Below are 16,510 nucleotides of genomic sequence, written 5' to 3'. Positions count from 1 at the left end.
AGAGTGTCCATCCTATTCGTCTGTGTGTGTATTAAAGCCTAAATGTGATATTACACTTCCTTTCTGCAACCAAGACTTGCTGCAGTGTTTAAAAATATTCAACACAGACATACTTCTGGTACTTCAGTCTTTGCAAGCATGGGCTCATGCAGTCTGGTTGTTTACTGAGCAGATCAACATTCAAATCATATCATCAGTTCATTTTTTATTACGTTAAGTTAACTTAACTTAAGTTAAGTTACTAATGTAGTCAGTGACAGCACAATGACTGGCAAAGCAGCACAATGTTCCACACTGCTACTAATGGGCTTTTCCAAGAATTTTTACTTTAAAGTCGTAGCTTTACAAAGGCTGCACTGGAGCAACGGCAAAAAGAAAGAAAGAAAGAAAAGAAAAGAAAGTAAGAATAAAAGTTACTTTTAAAAAATCTAACTGTATTCACAGTCTCTTTGTAATGTTGTGCATTGTACTGGGAGACATACACCCCAAAAAAATAACAAGATGATGATGGGAGAGGGTGGGGGAGTGTGACAGCGTGGGAAAAGTGTGGTTTAAGAAAACTGCTTTCTTCCAATTCTTTCAGGATGATGTCAAGTTGCAGGAACTTCAAAACAAAGCACAAAGCTTTCAAAGTTACACACCACACCTGCAAACAGCTTGTTTTCTGCACCTGAGGTAAGGTGTGAGTCGGGGTTGAAGTGGTTGAAATGTTAAGACTGCATTGCAGGAGGCAGAGAGCTGGTGTTGTAAGCCACCACCTCTGTTCCATGATGAACTCACTTCTTGCCTCGGGTGACCTCAGTAGGTCACATGATAGGCTGGGGAAAGGTAAAATGTCAAAATCGCTAGTGATTTTTCCAGTCAGGCTACTAAAATCTATCTCAGCCCTGCCCGTCGGGCTATCATAGGAAGGAAAAATATGTCAGTGCTTTTGCATTCTTTCGCAAACGTAGCTGGGCAATTATGGCATTGGCATCGATGAGCCTCTTTCAATATGTCACGTATTGAAATCGCGTTTGAATTTGTGCTTGTTTTTTGCTTTCACTTTCATTTTACAATAGCACAAACTGTGTATAAAGAGCAGCAGTACTGATTGGTGAGTGACGATTAATGGAGGTGAAATGGAGGGCAATGCACAGGAAGAGAAAGCTGATGAAGGAGATGCTATGCCCTCAACGTCGAGTGCCATTTTCTCATCTGTGACTTCAGTGGAAATTTCAGATTGAGGATCTGACACAGACTGATTCATGTTCTACAAAGTTCTTACACGTTCACAGAAACTTCTGTTCAATTAGAACCAAATATTTGAGTTGATGATTCTAATTTTTATACAGTTGTTGTAATTTGTGTATTAACAAATTTTTTTTTGATTGATGTTTTGTTTCATTTATTTAAAAATTATCTTATTTTTTATTTGGGCTACTTAAATTTATTTTGGGCTACCAAAATCTGAAGAATGCCTGCCCAAAGGGCTACCAGGAATTTTGAAATTTTGCGGGCCCTGTATATGATTGTGAATGAACTTTGAGGGATGTTTTGTATGTGTTTTGATGTAAACTCCCATGTATTTTGTCAATAAAAGGCATTAAAAAAAAAAAAAAAGAAAGGAGAAAAAAAAGGTCTCACAGCCGTTTCAACCTCATGCCATGCTCCAGATACCTCGGAACTTGGGAGTGTCATTAAGGCTGGGTATCGATTTCGATTTCTATACTCGATTCGATTCCGATCCACAAGGTTTTATTCGATTTTGACTCAGACAGTCAGAAATATTATAATTCTGATCATTTATGAGTACATATCCATATTTTTATATCTGTGTATAACAACAAAGATGACACTTGTGAGACTTCATCAGAGGTGCAAGCATCACAGCAGATGCCTTTGTGTTAAAATACCTGAGGATAAAACACAGAAAAACATGAAGGAAATTTTTCTTCCCTGGCTTTTTATAGCAGATAACCTGAAAATATTTTGCAGTAGATCAAAAACTGAAGAAAACCATGACTCAACATATGAACATTACCTGATGCTGCTGACGTGAAGCAGAGCAAAGTTACAGAGGTTTAATTAGAGACACAGCTAAGTGTTTTGAATAATTTTAAAAAGTTTATATTTCTTCGGTATTGAACAGCAGAAATGAGGCTTTCTTGTTAGAGGTCATTTTAAAAAAACAAACAAAAGAAAAACAACGACTGACAGCACCTTCGTCCATGTGACGACTCATATGACAGAGGGTAGGGTTGTGCCATATGACGAAAATCTCATCTCCCGATATAAAACATTTATCGTCCTGACAACGATATAAATCACAAAAATGTAATATTTTCTGTAAATTCTGTTAATCTCAGGCAACTCAACTTGCGTGAAGTTTTTACAGCTGGGCGTCCTTTACCTGCATTCGAGTGTTTTAACCGATGCATGACACTATACGTTTTTAGTAGGGGTGCAACGATACACAAAATTCACGGTTCGGTTCGATACTTTGGTGTCACGGTTCGATATTTTTTCGATACAAAAAAATGTTCATGCCTTTTTAATTTGTCATGTATTAAAATTATAAATATATATTTGAACTCAAAAGTACAGTTTTTAAATTTAATGTTGCTGAAACAACAACAACAACAAAAAGTGATTTCTCGATCAGATAGATCGAGAAATCACTCATCGTTGGAAAAGAGAGTTTATTACAGAGAAATGTCTCTTTCCAAAATAAAAGCTATACTATCCGCTTCTTCTGGGTTATATTCTCAGCAGAATATTAAACATATCAGGTCCCCATAAGGAGAATCATGTGCTAACGGCTGTCTAAATGACTCGGGTAAAGTTTGTAGCATGCGTGCTTGTTGTTTTTGTCTGCTTCCACTTGTCTTTGCACTAGGATGATGTCGGCGTAAATGTGCAGTCATTGTGTTCCCACTAGTGCTGTCAGCGTTAATCTCGTTAAAATGACGTTAACGCCATAACGTGGCAAATCTCCATTAGTGAGTTACCGTGGCTCGCGCCGTGCGTGGGGCTGGACGGCGTCAACACGTTAACGAGCTAACTGGGCTAACGCACTAGTTCCCACCAATGTAATTGAGCATTGCGTGGCACATCCGACATACTGGTTTACTTTTGTCCATCAGGGTCATACTTCACATGAAAACCAAAATAGTTCCAAACGCCAGATCTGAATGAGGGTGGGGGAGGTTCAATTTCAGGTAGCGTTGAGGCAGTTGCCATGTTGCAACGAGCTTAGCTTCTGTCTTGCTAGCTTGCGCTGCGCTCAGTGGATCTGCGCTCGACAGTGCAGCCTAGGCGGAGTAGTCGAACGCAGATCCACTGAGCGCTCAACACAGACAGCATCGTCAGAAGAAAAGTTGATAAAATAAATTACAAATTTTGTACCGAACCGAAAGCACTGTATCAAACGGTTCAATATCGATACGAGTATCGTTGCACCCCTAGTTTTTAGACATACGTTGTAACGGCCACCATTTGAGTCTAAGGTTTATTTTTTAGCACCTGACGGCTCTTTTTTTCCTTCTCATTTGTAAACTCTTGCATACTCTTTAACGTGATTCAGTTTTTTTTGAAAAGTCTCAACAGGATCTTAAGCTTAAACAAACAAGCGGACGTAAAAACAGTCGCTTGTCCGTCCGTAGTGTGGTTATATTAAATATAAGAGAAAGAGAGAAGTTTAAGAGATTAATATAGCCACTACAGTGACCATCAAAACGATGAAAAAATATTGCTGTAAACAGTTTATTTTACGACACCACAAAACAAACGATAGCGTAACAGGAAATGATAGACGTTTTTATATCGTCATCCAATATATATCGTCATATCAAACCGCCCTAACAGCGGTCATATGAGTCAATGGCCCGCAGGAACATATCCAAAGGGGACAATCAACCATTAGTATTGAAATACCTGGGACACCAATTTGTTTTTGTAGCTGAAGAAGCCTCTTGGATGACAGGGGAAACTTCTTTACAAACCTAAAGATGTCCAGTCACCTCCTTGTGTTCAAGCTTTCAAGGCTACCATGACCTAGAAGACTGAGAACCTGCTAGTTTATTTGACTGACACCTCTTCTCCTACCCTGCACAAACCAAACCAGGGGAGAGAGGTGGGAACTAGAGTGTCTTCAAAAAAATACAACAAACACTTAACCTTTGAGATGTAGAGTCACAAAACATTTCAGGCCGCCTTCACTTGCAGAGTGTGACAGATATGATACAATGAAGAGAGTGGCGAAACCTTGACCTTTAAAGGCAGAGAACAGCACAGTTTGTGAAGATCAACATAAGCCGAGTGTATCAAAGGTTTACAGTTAACTAACAGTTCACTGAACATCAGCTGTGTGAGACACTTGGCAAAATGATCACCCTGCAGCATTGTTGGCACATCACACAAACACGGACACACACCTGCATTGACCCCAGGCAGCAGTACAACAGCTCAGATGGGCCGAACACTGAAAGCGCTACCACCCAAAGCTGACACACAATAGCAGAGTCTGCCCACATTAAAGGACAATAACACTGCTTTATTTATGCTCTGTCACTCTCATTCAGTCTGATGCTGTGTTCAGAGTGCGGAGCCTCAAATCTGACAGGAGCCACACGCACTCACAGGTCCTTCTGTCTTTGTGAGGACACTGATATAATGCGTTACCTACGGCTTCTCTTTAGTTGTCACAACTAATTACAACACCCTAACCCATAAGGACAAGGTTATGGTCTCTCAGAACTAGTTTTCCCACGTATTGTGCAAGACGCACAGAACTGTACAACTGTGCATTCGTTTTTTCTCTTTTTTTGTCAAATTCTCATGAGGGTAGAAGAAGCAGAATAAAAAGACAAAATCAAACTGATCTCAAACCATGTACATCTGTCAAATGGCTTCACCCACAATGACAAACAGTAAGAAAGAAATGCACAATGTCTTACTCCTTACCTTCCCACAGCATTAAGTGCATCTGAATATCATATAACGATGTTGCTCTGACCAGCAGAGGCACTACTGAGTATAAACAGCACGCTCCTGCTGTGGCGCCCTCTTTGCCAATATAAAGAATTCTGGATGTAATTTTTACATAACTTAAAACACTATACACTGTATATTTATTGTATTTTAGCATATGAGAGAAAAGGAACCACTGTATCAGGAACCTTTTAGAAATCAAAGCATGCAGCTCAACAGTTGTGATGCAGCATCAGTGAGTGTAAAACTCCATCTGTCTGAAGAAAGTATTTAAAATATGCTAAAATTATGCAGCATCACATTATTCTACTGCATTTATGCAAAAACACAGAGTGTTGTTTAATACCTAGTTAATGGGTTTGATGTTCATAAAACAGAGGTTTCACTCCCTCAGTCCCTGCTGCAGAAAATGTTCCCATATCGTAAAACAGCAGTGACACCAAGTGTGTCGATGTGTGTACCTGAGGTTTAAGGAGGTGAGCGACTGCAGGCTGATGATGCTGTCTGGGATGGACCTGATGCAGTTGTGGTACAAGTTTAGTGTTTCCAAGGCAACCAGATGGCATACCTCTGAGGGGACGTCGGTTAGTCGGTTTTTTGACAGGTCTGCAATGGAAACCAAGAAAAACAACGTTTAGAACAATTAAAGGGCACATTGTAATAATAAAAGATGCAAAGGTAGCAATTTGAGTAGTAGTTGAATGAAATATTAAACATTTTAAAAAACAAAAACAAACTTTGACATCTGGTGTGTTAATTGTAATAAAAATCAAAAATAAGTTGAAAGACAGGTAGCACCACAGACTCACATAAAGGTCTGAAAATGAATCCAATGTGTCCTTTTTCTTATGTAAAAATCAGAGGAGTGGCTCTTTAAACGGTCTGACTGGATGGAAGTCTGAGAAAACAGTTTACCTCCTCCATAAACTTAGTAGGCATAGCCCAAGTTGCTAGTTTGAATGGGTTTTCAGTTCGGCCCTGAGTACAATAGATGGTGATGCCATGTTTTAAGACATGGCATGCATACAGTGGGGCAAAAAAGTATTTAGTCAGCCACCGATTGTGCAAGTTCCCCCACCTAAAATGATGACAGAGGTCAGTAATTTGCACCAGAGGTACACTTCAACTGTGAGAGACAGAATGTGAAAAAAAAATCCATGAATCCACATGGTAGGATTTGTAAAGAATTTATTCGTAAATCAGGGTGGAAAATAAGTATTTGGTCAATAACAAAAATACAACTCAATACTTTGTAACATAACCTTTGTTGGCAATAACAGAGGTCAAACGTTTACTATAGGTCTTTACCAGGTTTGCACACACAGTAGCTGGTATTTTGGCCCATTGCTCCATGCAGATCTTCTCGAGAGCAGTGATGTTTTGGGGCTGTCGCCGAGCAACACGGACTTTCAACTCCCGCCACAGATTTTCTATGGGGTTGAGGTCTGGAGACTGGCTAGGCCACTCCAGGACTTTCAAATGCTTCTTACAGAGCCACTCCTTTGTTGCCCGGGCGGTGTGTTTTGGATCATTGTCATGTTGGAAGACCCAGCCTCGTTTCATCTTCAAAGTTCTCACTGATGGAAGGAGGTTTTGGCTCAAAATCTCACGATACATGGCCCCATTCATTCTGTCCTTAACACGGATCAGTCATCCTGTCCCCTTGGCAGAAAAACAGCCCCATAGCATGATGTTTCCACCCCCATGCTTCACAGTAGGTATGGTGTTCTTGGGATGCAACTCAGTATTCTTCTTCCTCCAAACACGACGAGTTGAGTTTATACCAAAAAGTTCTACTTTGGTTTCATCTGACCACATGACATTCTCCCAATCCTCTGCTGTATCATCCATGTGCTCTCTGGCAAACTTCAGACGGGCCTGGACATGCACTGGCTTCAGCAGCGGAACACGTCTGGCACTGCGGGATTTGATTCCCTGCCGTTGTAGTGTGTTACTGATGGTGACCTTTGTTACTTTGGTCCCAGCTCTCTGCAGGTCATTCACCAGGTCCCCCCATGTGGTTCTGGGATCTTTGCTCACCGTTCTCATGATCATTTTGACCCCACGGGATGAGATCTTGCGTGGAGCCCCAGATCGAGGGAGATTATCAGTGGTCTTGTATGTCTTCCATTTTCTGATGATTGCTCCCACAGTTGATTTTTTCACACCAAGCTGCTTGCCTATTGTAGATTCACTCTTCCCAGTCTGGTGCAGGTCTACAATACTTTTCCTGGTGTCCTTCGAAAGCTCTTTGGTCTTGGCCATGGCGGAGTTTGGAGTCTGACTGTTTGAGGCTGTGGACAGGTGTCTTTTATACAGATGATGAGTTCAAACAGGTGCCATTCATACAGGTAACGAGTGGGGGACAGAAAAGCTTCTTACAGAAGACGTTACAGGTCTGTGAGAGCCAGAGATTTTCCTTGTTTGAGGTGACCAAATACTTATTTTCCACCCTAATTTACGAATAAATTCTTTACAAATCCTACCATGTGAATTCATGGATTTTTTTTTCACATTCTGTCTCTCACAGTTGAAGTGTACCTCTGGTGCAAATTACTGACCTCTGTCATCATTTTAAGTGGGGGAACTTGCACAATCGGTGGCTGACTAAATACTTTTTTGCCCCACTGTAGTGACTTGAGGTTCTTAGTCAGTTCCTCCCTAAATTTGTTGTGTAGTTTCAAAGGGCCAAGACTGCGACAGCCCAAACAGTCCACAAATCAATGGGTGACCTCATAATGCCTCCATCAATTTTTTTTATACACTGTAGTTTTCATTAAAAATATGGTAACCTGATTTAACATATACATAACTCATACAGTCCTCAATTTTGATTAAATACAGTGACTTATTTGATGACAGAAGGATAACCCGGGCTGTGTTTTATTTTCTGTTGGTGTTAAAGTCTAGGTAAAACATTGCTCATAAGGTAATTAAATATATTTCAGTACGATATAAAACTTTGTAATCACTCTCGTCGGAGCTGGACCTACAACAATTTGCTGTAATGCACTATACACCTATTTGCACACCCAACAATAACACATGCATTAAGATTTCTCGCTCCGTTTATTGTACAACATGCAGATTTTGGACTAAATTCTCTCTTTCCTTGTAACATGGAGCACCACAGAGACGCCAGCAGAGGACCGTGAATCTGAGGTACGACTGACGTCAGACTCAAGGAACTCAGCATTTGACATGAGGACTCAGGTCAGCTGCTCAAGCCAGGACTGTTGACATCACTTCCTGCCGTAACTCAGCAACAATAATATCAACTTCAGTTATCAGCAACCCAGTAAGGCCAAGAAATGTCAGTGCAATTATTCCACATTGTTCTGCCGAGGCTGAACTCTGAGCCTCTTGAAAAACACATTTTGTTTTGTTAATGGTGCAAGAACAGCACAAGAGTTCATTTCCTCTGGTGGAAACAATCGGGGAAAAGTCATGTTGTACTTTTGTATTCAGTATTTATAGTCACGGTTTTCAATTAATATCCAGCAAGACTATGAGCAGAGACCTCGTTGCTATTTTTTTTGTTATACTAATGTTCCAGAGTTATGGAACAAGAGAGGTACTGCCTAACAACCAGGAGTAATCCGGAATTCTTTTATTTGATATTAAACAGGCCAAAGCAACAAATCATCTCACAGCAGTTGTGTTTTTTATTTGTAGAGGGAGCTGAACTGGTTGCAGAAAGTGTCACATTACATATAATATAGCTAATATAGCAATTAGCTTCTGCCAATGCCATGCTAATGTTGCTAAGATGGTGTGGGCCATTTTTCAACCAGTGACAGCTGGGATAGGCTCCACCTCCTCCAAGCCTAAGCTGGAAGACCAGGTAAGAAATATGCAGAAAAATGCAGTAACAAAACCATGACCTTCACACAAATTCTGTCCCTTGACTTAACTATGATGACACACAGGAACAGATATATATATTTTTCCATCATAAAAATGTCTACAAAAATAAATGACAATGAAAATAGGGCACTTTTACTGAATGTGCTTTGTAAGCTGGTGAATAGTACAAACACCAAACTGTACAAACAGCTCCTCTGAGGCACAAGTGTAGCAGGCTTTCATCAATTTAAAAAACAAAGAGAAAAAAAGAAAATCACATCTGCATCTGGGCATCAGCCACACGTAGAACGCATTGCATCATGGATCACACATTAACAGGAAGTGCTATTTAAAACACTGAACGAGAAACAAAGAGCCCGCCGGTCCTGCTTTCATCCGGCGAGCAAACGGCAGCAAGCTGACTCAACTCACAACAACACAAAGCTATTACTGGCAGGGCGTATGTGTGAGTGTGAGCGTAAGGTGCGTTCAACACCGTTAATGCTCTTATTAATCTCCAAAACAACACTGTGGAAACTGTAATGCGTTCAAAGCAGCAGTGACCTACTATAAACCACGAGACACACAGGGACAGATTAAGGACATGTCGATCCTACAGACACACATCTGTCAAGATACATTGGCCTGTATCTATATGTGAGGCCATGTAAGGTGACACAAGTGATGATGCAGGCCTCAGGACATTTAGTCCATGACATACATAGATCTTCTTTTCACTCATATCAGCAATACCAGCGCTCAGGCCTGACTGAGTGTTTACACAGACGCACCTGTGACCGTTTCTGAAGTTTCGTGTTTTGTTGATGGCACCTGTTAAAATCCTACACTTGGATGGATGGACGTGGCACTATGGCAACAACATATTTTAGGGATGCAGCGAATTGTTGTTTGGATTGGACATCTGTGCAATATTGAGTGAAAAGGCAGGATCCAGTATCACTGACAATGGGCTTATTTCTGGGGATGATCCATCCAGTTCATTCAATTGACTTTACAAAGTTCATGACTGATATTTAAGGAGCCACTGTGTGACTGAGTGTGATGAGAGTTTTTCTACTGTAGATACCCTTTTTAAGAAAAGAAAAGAAAGCAAATAAGTTTCAAACTTCAGCTGCAGTTATTACTTGCGTTTTGATGTAAGAAGAAAGAAAATGTTAAACATGGTAACTCAGGTATGATGTGAACGTAGCTTGAGGCTACAACTAAACCAGTAAGGGCGTAAAGGCGAAACCTGCTGTTTAAATGTAGTCCTTTTCAGCCATACATCTTTTTTTAAGCCCTCTGACATCAATTTTCCCACACTTTTGTATGTTGCATTTTATTCAAGGTTTAATGCCTAATGAACCATTTTAAACAATCTCCATCCCGAGGCCCTGATGCTGCTAAACAATAACAAGGTACTCCCAGTCAACTGCAAATTTAAGCTCTGGATTAGTTTCACAAGAACCCATTACAGAGCCATTAGATAGTTAATCCTGTTTATGGGGGTATTCCTAAAAGCTACAAGTCTTCATGCTGTAAATACAAAACGCACACACACACGCACACACGCCACACCCTGAAAAGCAGGCGTGGGGCTTCCTGTGTTAATAACAACACTCTCCCTCTCATATGAAAAAGGAAATGACCTATTGCTGCCACTGTGTGACCTCTGACTTAAGAAGAAGAAAGAGAAGAAGCCTGCTGCAGGAACACAATGACTTTACTTCGCCTAAACCTGATTCAGCATCTTTTTAAGATGTGAAACAACACATGTGTATTTTTCTCCCATTCACTGTCAATCCAACTCAGACATCTAGGACAACGTGCGGGATTATGAACATTGCAATTAGATGAAATTCAACTGTGAAAACTGATACTTTATCTCTTGAGCTTCCTTGTTTATACCCCACAATTTGTTAGAGCCAGACTTCACCTACACTGCTGCTGGTGTGAGGAGGGAAACCACTGATTAATGAATGAATGTGTATAAACCAGTCAGCGATACCAGGAGACTAATCATTTACTGGGCAACTGTTTGCAACAGATTCAAGATCAGGTTCAACAAGGTGCTGGAAAAATCTTCAGAGATTTCACATAGTTACTGTAGATCCCGTTGGCTGCACATCCACAATGCACCATGCTCTACTGGACTGAGATCTGGTGACTGTGGAGGCGATTTACACACAGTGAACTTATTGTCAGGTTCAAGAAACCAGTTTGAGGTGATTTGAGCCTTGTGGCATGCTGTATTATCCCCGCTGGAGTCTCTGTAAACCCTAGAGATGGCTGTGCAGGAAAATCACAGTTAGTTTCTGAAATACTCTGACACCAGCAAAGATGCCAGATTAAAAGTCACTTAGCCCGTCTTCTCCACTTAGTTTGACATTCAGCAAGTCGTCTTGTCTTTGCTCGAGTCTACAAGCCTAAATACATTGAGTTGCTGCCATTGACTGAAATTGGTGATTGGCTGATTTGGCATCTGCGTTAACGAACAGTAAACCAGGTGTACCTAATGAACTCTAGTCCACTAAAGTTAACGTAACAGTTACACCTTTTTTTTCCCTTAAAAAGAAAAAAAAACTTTGAAATACAAAACTGATCCTTCACAATAAAAAAATAATTCAACAACAACTGTGGGATAAAGACAGCACAGAGATAATAAAGAAGGCGGGTTTCGTATTTTTTTTTTTAACAAAATGTTTCCTGTGCAGATGTTTCCTATTAAAAGCCTTTTAATCCATCTGAAGGAAGTTTTATTGACTTGCGTCAGCACAGTAGACTGGACATAACTGCAGCAGCGTTGTGAGTGTTACATTAATGTGCAGTCTTTGAGGATACAATTTCATGTAATTCAGTTTTACTGAGTCAAGACACATCAGAGCAGTGACAGTGATTTAGTACGGTCAACACAATACTGTGAAGACATTACATATGCTTGCTGGGGATTTTGATTTTGGCATAAAAGACGTGAAAAATTAAATGAAAACATGAAAAAAAAGGGTTCTAATAAGATGTTTAGGACACCATGTGACTATGCCTGGGCAATATGGAAAAAAAACACCCACCTTACCATGATAACTTGTTTTGTATCAGTAATATCAATATGTATGACCATATAAATCACTATATCTGTTAGGCTTAACAGTTCCTTTTTACTCTTCATTTAAGATATCTGGGTAATTTGTAATTTAAATATTTATGTTCTGTCTGAAGTTGAACATAATAACTGTACCATAGACCATTACACAGCTGTGCTTTAATCAAATAACATAAATATATGTAACAAAATACAAAAACTAAAGTTTTGAGGACACAATCCTACAAATATAAAAAGAAATAAAAAACAAAACATTCTGCATATATCCTCAGTACAAATTCAAGAAATGTGGTCTGGTTACGCTCCAAGGCAATAAGTACATGAATGAATAAGGCACAGTGCTTTACTGTGTCAGTGAAGTGGGCAGTGAGGCTTGCACATGGATCAGATGTGCGATTTGACCACCAATCTGAGGTGGTAGTGAAATGGCTCTACACTCTGTCTGGTGTCTCTCTAAAAGAAGCATATGTGCAGGGAGCAGGTAACGACATTCAGTTACTTTCCTCGGCTGCTTAAATCCAACATTTTCGACTTTGCTTTCTGCCATCGTGTCTTTCACAATAAGGCAGTCTGCAGCACTTGTGATATCACAGTATCTGTTGTAAGGCATATGTAACATCAGAACAGTTTTAATGCATCTCGCTGTTGTTTCTCTAGATCTCTCAATACCAACTTGGATGACAGTCTAACACACCACTTCAAAACCTCCACATGAGCTGAGATACAAATCGAGCTAGAGCTCTTAATTTGTCAGACATCTCTACCTGGCAAACCAATGTCAGAAGTCAACAAGTATAACCCCAAAATTTGATGACAGCTTCTACAGTTTAATATGTTTTAAGCTCTTTCCGTGTTCTTCATTAGGAACACGTGTGCACTCACGTAGTGTTTCAGCTTCACACTGCATTTTAAGACAGAACAAGTGTAAGGGCATTTTTAGTTCTTACCAAGCATGCACTGATACTTTGTGCTCTGCTCAGAGTAATCCAATTTCCCCAATTACATAAACTGTTTGAGTTAATATGAGGGTCATGAGGCAGCCTGCAGGCTAACAGAAAACTGAACCCTTTTTTTGTCTATTTTTTGACAAAGCTGAGACACGATTTTCCTTCCATTACGTCTGAGAAACTAAATCAAACAACATAAAATACAAACAACAACAACTATTAAAAAGACAGGCTGACACAATCTGTGAGAAATATATAAAGCTAGCTAAACTATTTGAAAGACATTAGAGATAAAGAGCAGTAAGTGTGTTAGTGACGTGAACTGTGAGAGCCCGGCTTGTCATACAAAGACTTGTACTATACAGATACTGCAGCCACTGCAAGAATGTGGAGGCTGTGCAGCTGAGACACGAGAATGTTTTCTTGCCCACTGATTAACACAGAGCTCTGTCATCTAACAATAATACAGTGCGACAACAAAGAGGGAGGGAGAAGTGGTGGGGGTGAGGAAGAAAGGACGAAGGAAGGAAGGAAGGGAGACTGAGGAAATAAAAGAAGATCTAAAGAATGACCATGTTCACATCTGTTTAAGTTTAGCTACTTTTAAATTCATTAGCCTGCTTATTTACCCACCACATAGAGCAGAGCATTAACTAATGTGACCAAAGGGACACCAAATAGTTGTGCTACTCAGCAATTACATGTAGTATATTTACTTAAATTCTCAAGGAAGCAGACTACTAAGTTTGCAAAAAATCTGACTGAAATCATCCAAAAACAAAAACAGAGCATGTTATCTGCTGAAGCATGCATCCAACCGTAAGCATAGCTACAATAATACCATTATTACTGCCTGGTTGCAACATAAGCTACTCTGGAGTTATTATCCACTGTAAAGTGTTTCAGTTTAGCCATCATTATACGCCGGTTCCGTAGACATCCCCATAACCCCAACTTGTTGTAGCGTAATACATACTCTGTATAAATCAGTATTGTGCCCCTACTTTCAACCACGCCATGTAATGTTATGCTGTCACTATGCTTTGTTCTTGATTAATGCTTCTGCTTTTTAAAATGCATATACCAAAAGTAAATAGTCACGTATCTGGTTATTGTTTTGCCTGTCATTCATGAACCAAACTGGTCACCGGAGTTTACAGACTATCCGCGGCTAACCACTTTAGCTAAACAATTTCCTGCAGTGACACTAAAATAAATATTCACTTCAGCAGCACGAAACCGACAAGACAGATCACAAACACAAGACTATCATTCTACAAGCAGTATTCTGCAAGGCATTACATTTGCCATACTGTATTTTTCTTTTATTTTTAACTATCCTTTTGAATCCAGGAGGACTGAGGGATAGCTATTTCTTGCTTGTGAATTGCATGTCTAACTTGCATGCAAGTTAAGGCTATCATTAAAAACAATTGCTTTATAGTTTTAAAATTAGGTTTTGAACACAAAAAGATCACAGTTCTAGTGTTAAAGTAGTGGACGTAGTTTGCTGTTGTCTACCTCCTGCATGAGTCCAGTTTTTTAAAATTTTGGTTGAAGACTTATAGCTATTTACATGAGTATGCATTGTATCTTAAGAGACTGAATTTTCAGGAAATAAGGTGATGAACATCATCGTAATTTTCTTAACTGTCACTATTTTTCTGGCCAGTGCAGATAAGAAAGATGTTTTGCCTGTGAGCTACCATTCTTGTCAGAGATTTGCTGCATTTGTATTGGCTGAGAGTGCATGAATATGTTTCTCATATTACCAAAGACTGCTGGCTCCTGACGGTTTAACTCTGAATTCTGCAGAGTCAGGCTGCGCCTGTCTGAAGACCTCGAATGTAAAAATGTTCTCTGAGCATGTGATGCAGCTGCATCCTTTGGTTGGACAGGAACTCCTCCCTGTAGTACAGTAATGACAGGCTTTACACCACACACACAAATGTGCAGGCAGGCACACACAAACGCAACAGACTAGTATAGAGCAACACTTTTAAACCAGATACTTAGTGCGGCGTTAGAACAAAAGGTGTAGAGTTCAAAACTAGAACCAACACATTTGCCGAAAACAACACAGAAAAGGAGAGCGAGAGAGAGCGAGAGAGAGGACAGAAAATGTCATGAGAAAAAACAGAATAATAACGAGGGGAGATGAGTCAGGGATTATACAGCTGAGCAAAAGCTAGAGTGAACACTGAAATAACTCTGTGGTTACTGCTATAACTGTTCACTCGTGTAAACTTTTACACACACAAGACATTTTCACACAGTTTCTAACAATTTGTGGTGATATGTAGATTGAAACATTTGAGGAAGTTGAATCTTCAGACAGAAATGACATTTCAATTCCCAGTCAACTATCAGTAATAAGGTCACTTCAGTTGTCAAGTGTTTTGTTACTGTCACATACCTCTTAAATTTGAATATACATAACAAAATACAATATTTCACATTTTGATGTTGTGTTTAAATAACGTTCAATTAAAGCTGCACTTGGAGGGTTGTTGTGGCTAGAGGTAGAAAATATTTTGCACTGAACTCTGAATGAGTGGTTGTTATTCCAAACTTACTTGATGATTTTATCCAGTAGTTCCATCCCACTTTCTATTTTTGTCAATTAGCAGTATACTGGAGCTGAACAGAGCTTGTAAAGTTCTGTGGAGTTATGTTTAACACAAGTGTAACAGCTGGAATGGACAGCAGCTGTAAGCATTCAGTTAGAACAATAATAATGCCGTGTTTGTTATCGTAAAGTAATAATGGGCCCATGAATTTTCCACGGACACATAACAGCAAAAAAAAAAAAAAGTACACAAACCTCAGAGAGCAGACACCAGTGGACTAGACCATGAAAGGACTCTGATGTGTAAGACTGGGTTTGAAGGTTCAGGTTAGAATCAGCTTTACGTTAATAAGAAGGTAGCTATGATGGATGAGGGTACAGTACGCAGCTGATGCATGATGTGAATGAGGGTCCTCAAAAAGGGAAGCACTTGGTTTGTAGGGAAGGAAGGGGAAGGGGTTTTTCTTGGCGGTTTTCTCATCACTTGCTGCCTACAAAGGAAACAGCCGGCTCTCAGATGGGTGGAGTAGCTCCAGGATGCTGAAGGTGCCACTGGGCGAAAAACTTGCTGCCTCAGACTGAGTTACTGCTGATGAGGACAATGATGAAAACCAGCTTTGTTATAGTAACTGCTGCTGCCAACTGCTGCAGCCCTGAAAAGATACTCAGACACCAACCAAAACACCAAGAAACGAATACACTGATATTTGATAACCACAAACCACCCTTTTGATTTTTGTTCCCACTGACTATTGGACAGTTCGTGAGGAAGACTGCCCTTCCCTATAGGAAGCAAATCATGTGAAAAATGTCTTCTTTCACCAGCAACAGATTTCACCATTTTAGATATGTGGTCAATGTTGGAAGTTGCTACATCCATATACCGTGTATAGATGTAAGAACTATGACATCACTTCAGTTGTCACCATCTTGTTGTGTTGAAACTGGATGTAACACATTCCCACGCCTTAGTTATTTGTCGATCACAGAGAGGCTCATCCTAAACTATAGCTTTAGCCACCTTTTAGAATAAAGTGGAAATTATAAATTCAGTATGACTAAAAATGTGAACCTCTA

The 16,510-nt window shown here is 39.9% G+C and overlaps 1 protein-coding gene across 3 annotated transcripts in view; it reads right to left on the bottom strand.

Annotated features, from left to right (window-relative positions):
- The window catches only part of lrch1 (leucine-rich repeats and calponin homology (CH) domain containing 1), a 103,732-nt gene that overhangs the window by 58,808 nt on the left and 28,414 nt on the right, over positions 1 to 16,510 (bottom strand). For all 3 annotated transcript variants that reach the window (XM_080903445.1, XM_080903444.1, XM_080903446.1), the window contains exon 2: positions 5,433 to 5,577. In XM_080903445.1, coding sequence (XP_080759571.1) covers positions 5,433 to 5,577 — 145 coding nt within the window. The remainder of the gene's footprint in view (positions 1 to 5,432; positions 5,578 to 16,510) is intronic.

This window comes from Rhamphochromis sp. 'chilingali' (genome assembly GCF_963969265.1).
Source record: "Rhamphochromis sp. 'chilingali' genome assembly, chromosome: 14".
In the NCBI taxonomy this organism is placed as follows: domain Eukaryota; kingdom Metazoa; phylum Chordata; class Actinopteri; order Cichliformes; family Cichlidae; genus Rhamphochromis; species Rhamphochromis sp. 'chilingali'.
The sequence above is the reverse complement of the archived record's forward strand: the minus strand, read 5'-3'. Positions and strand labels throughout refer to the sequence as shown.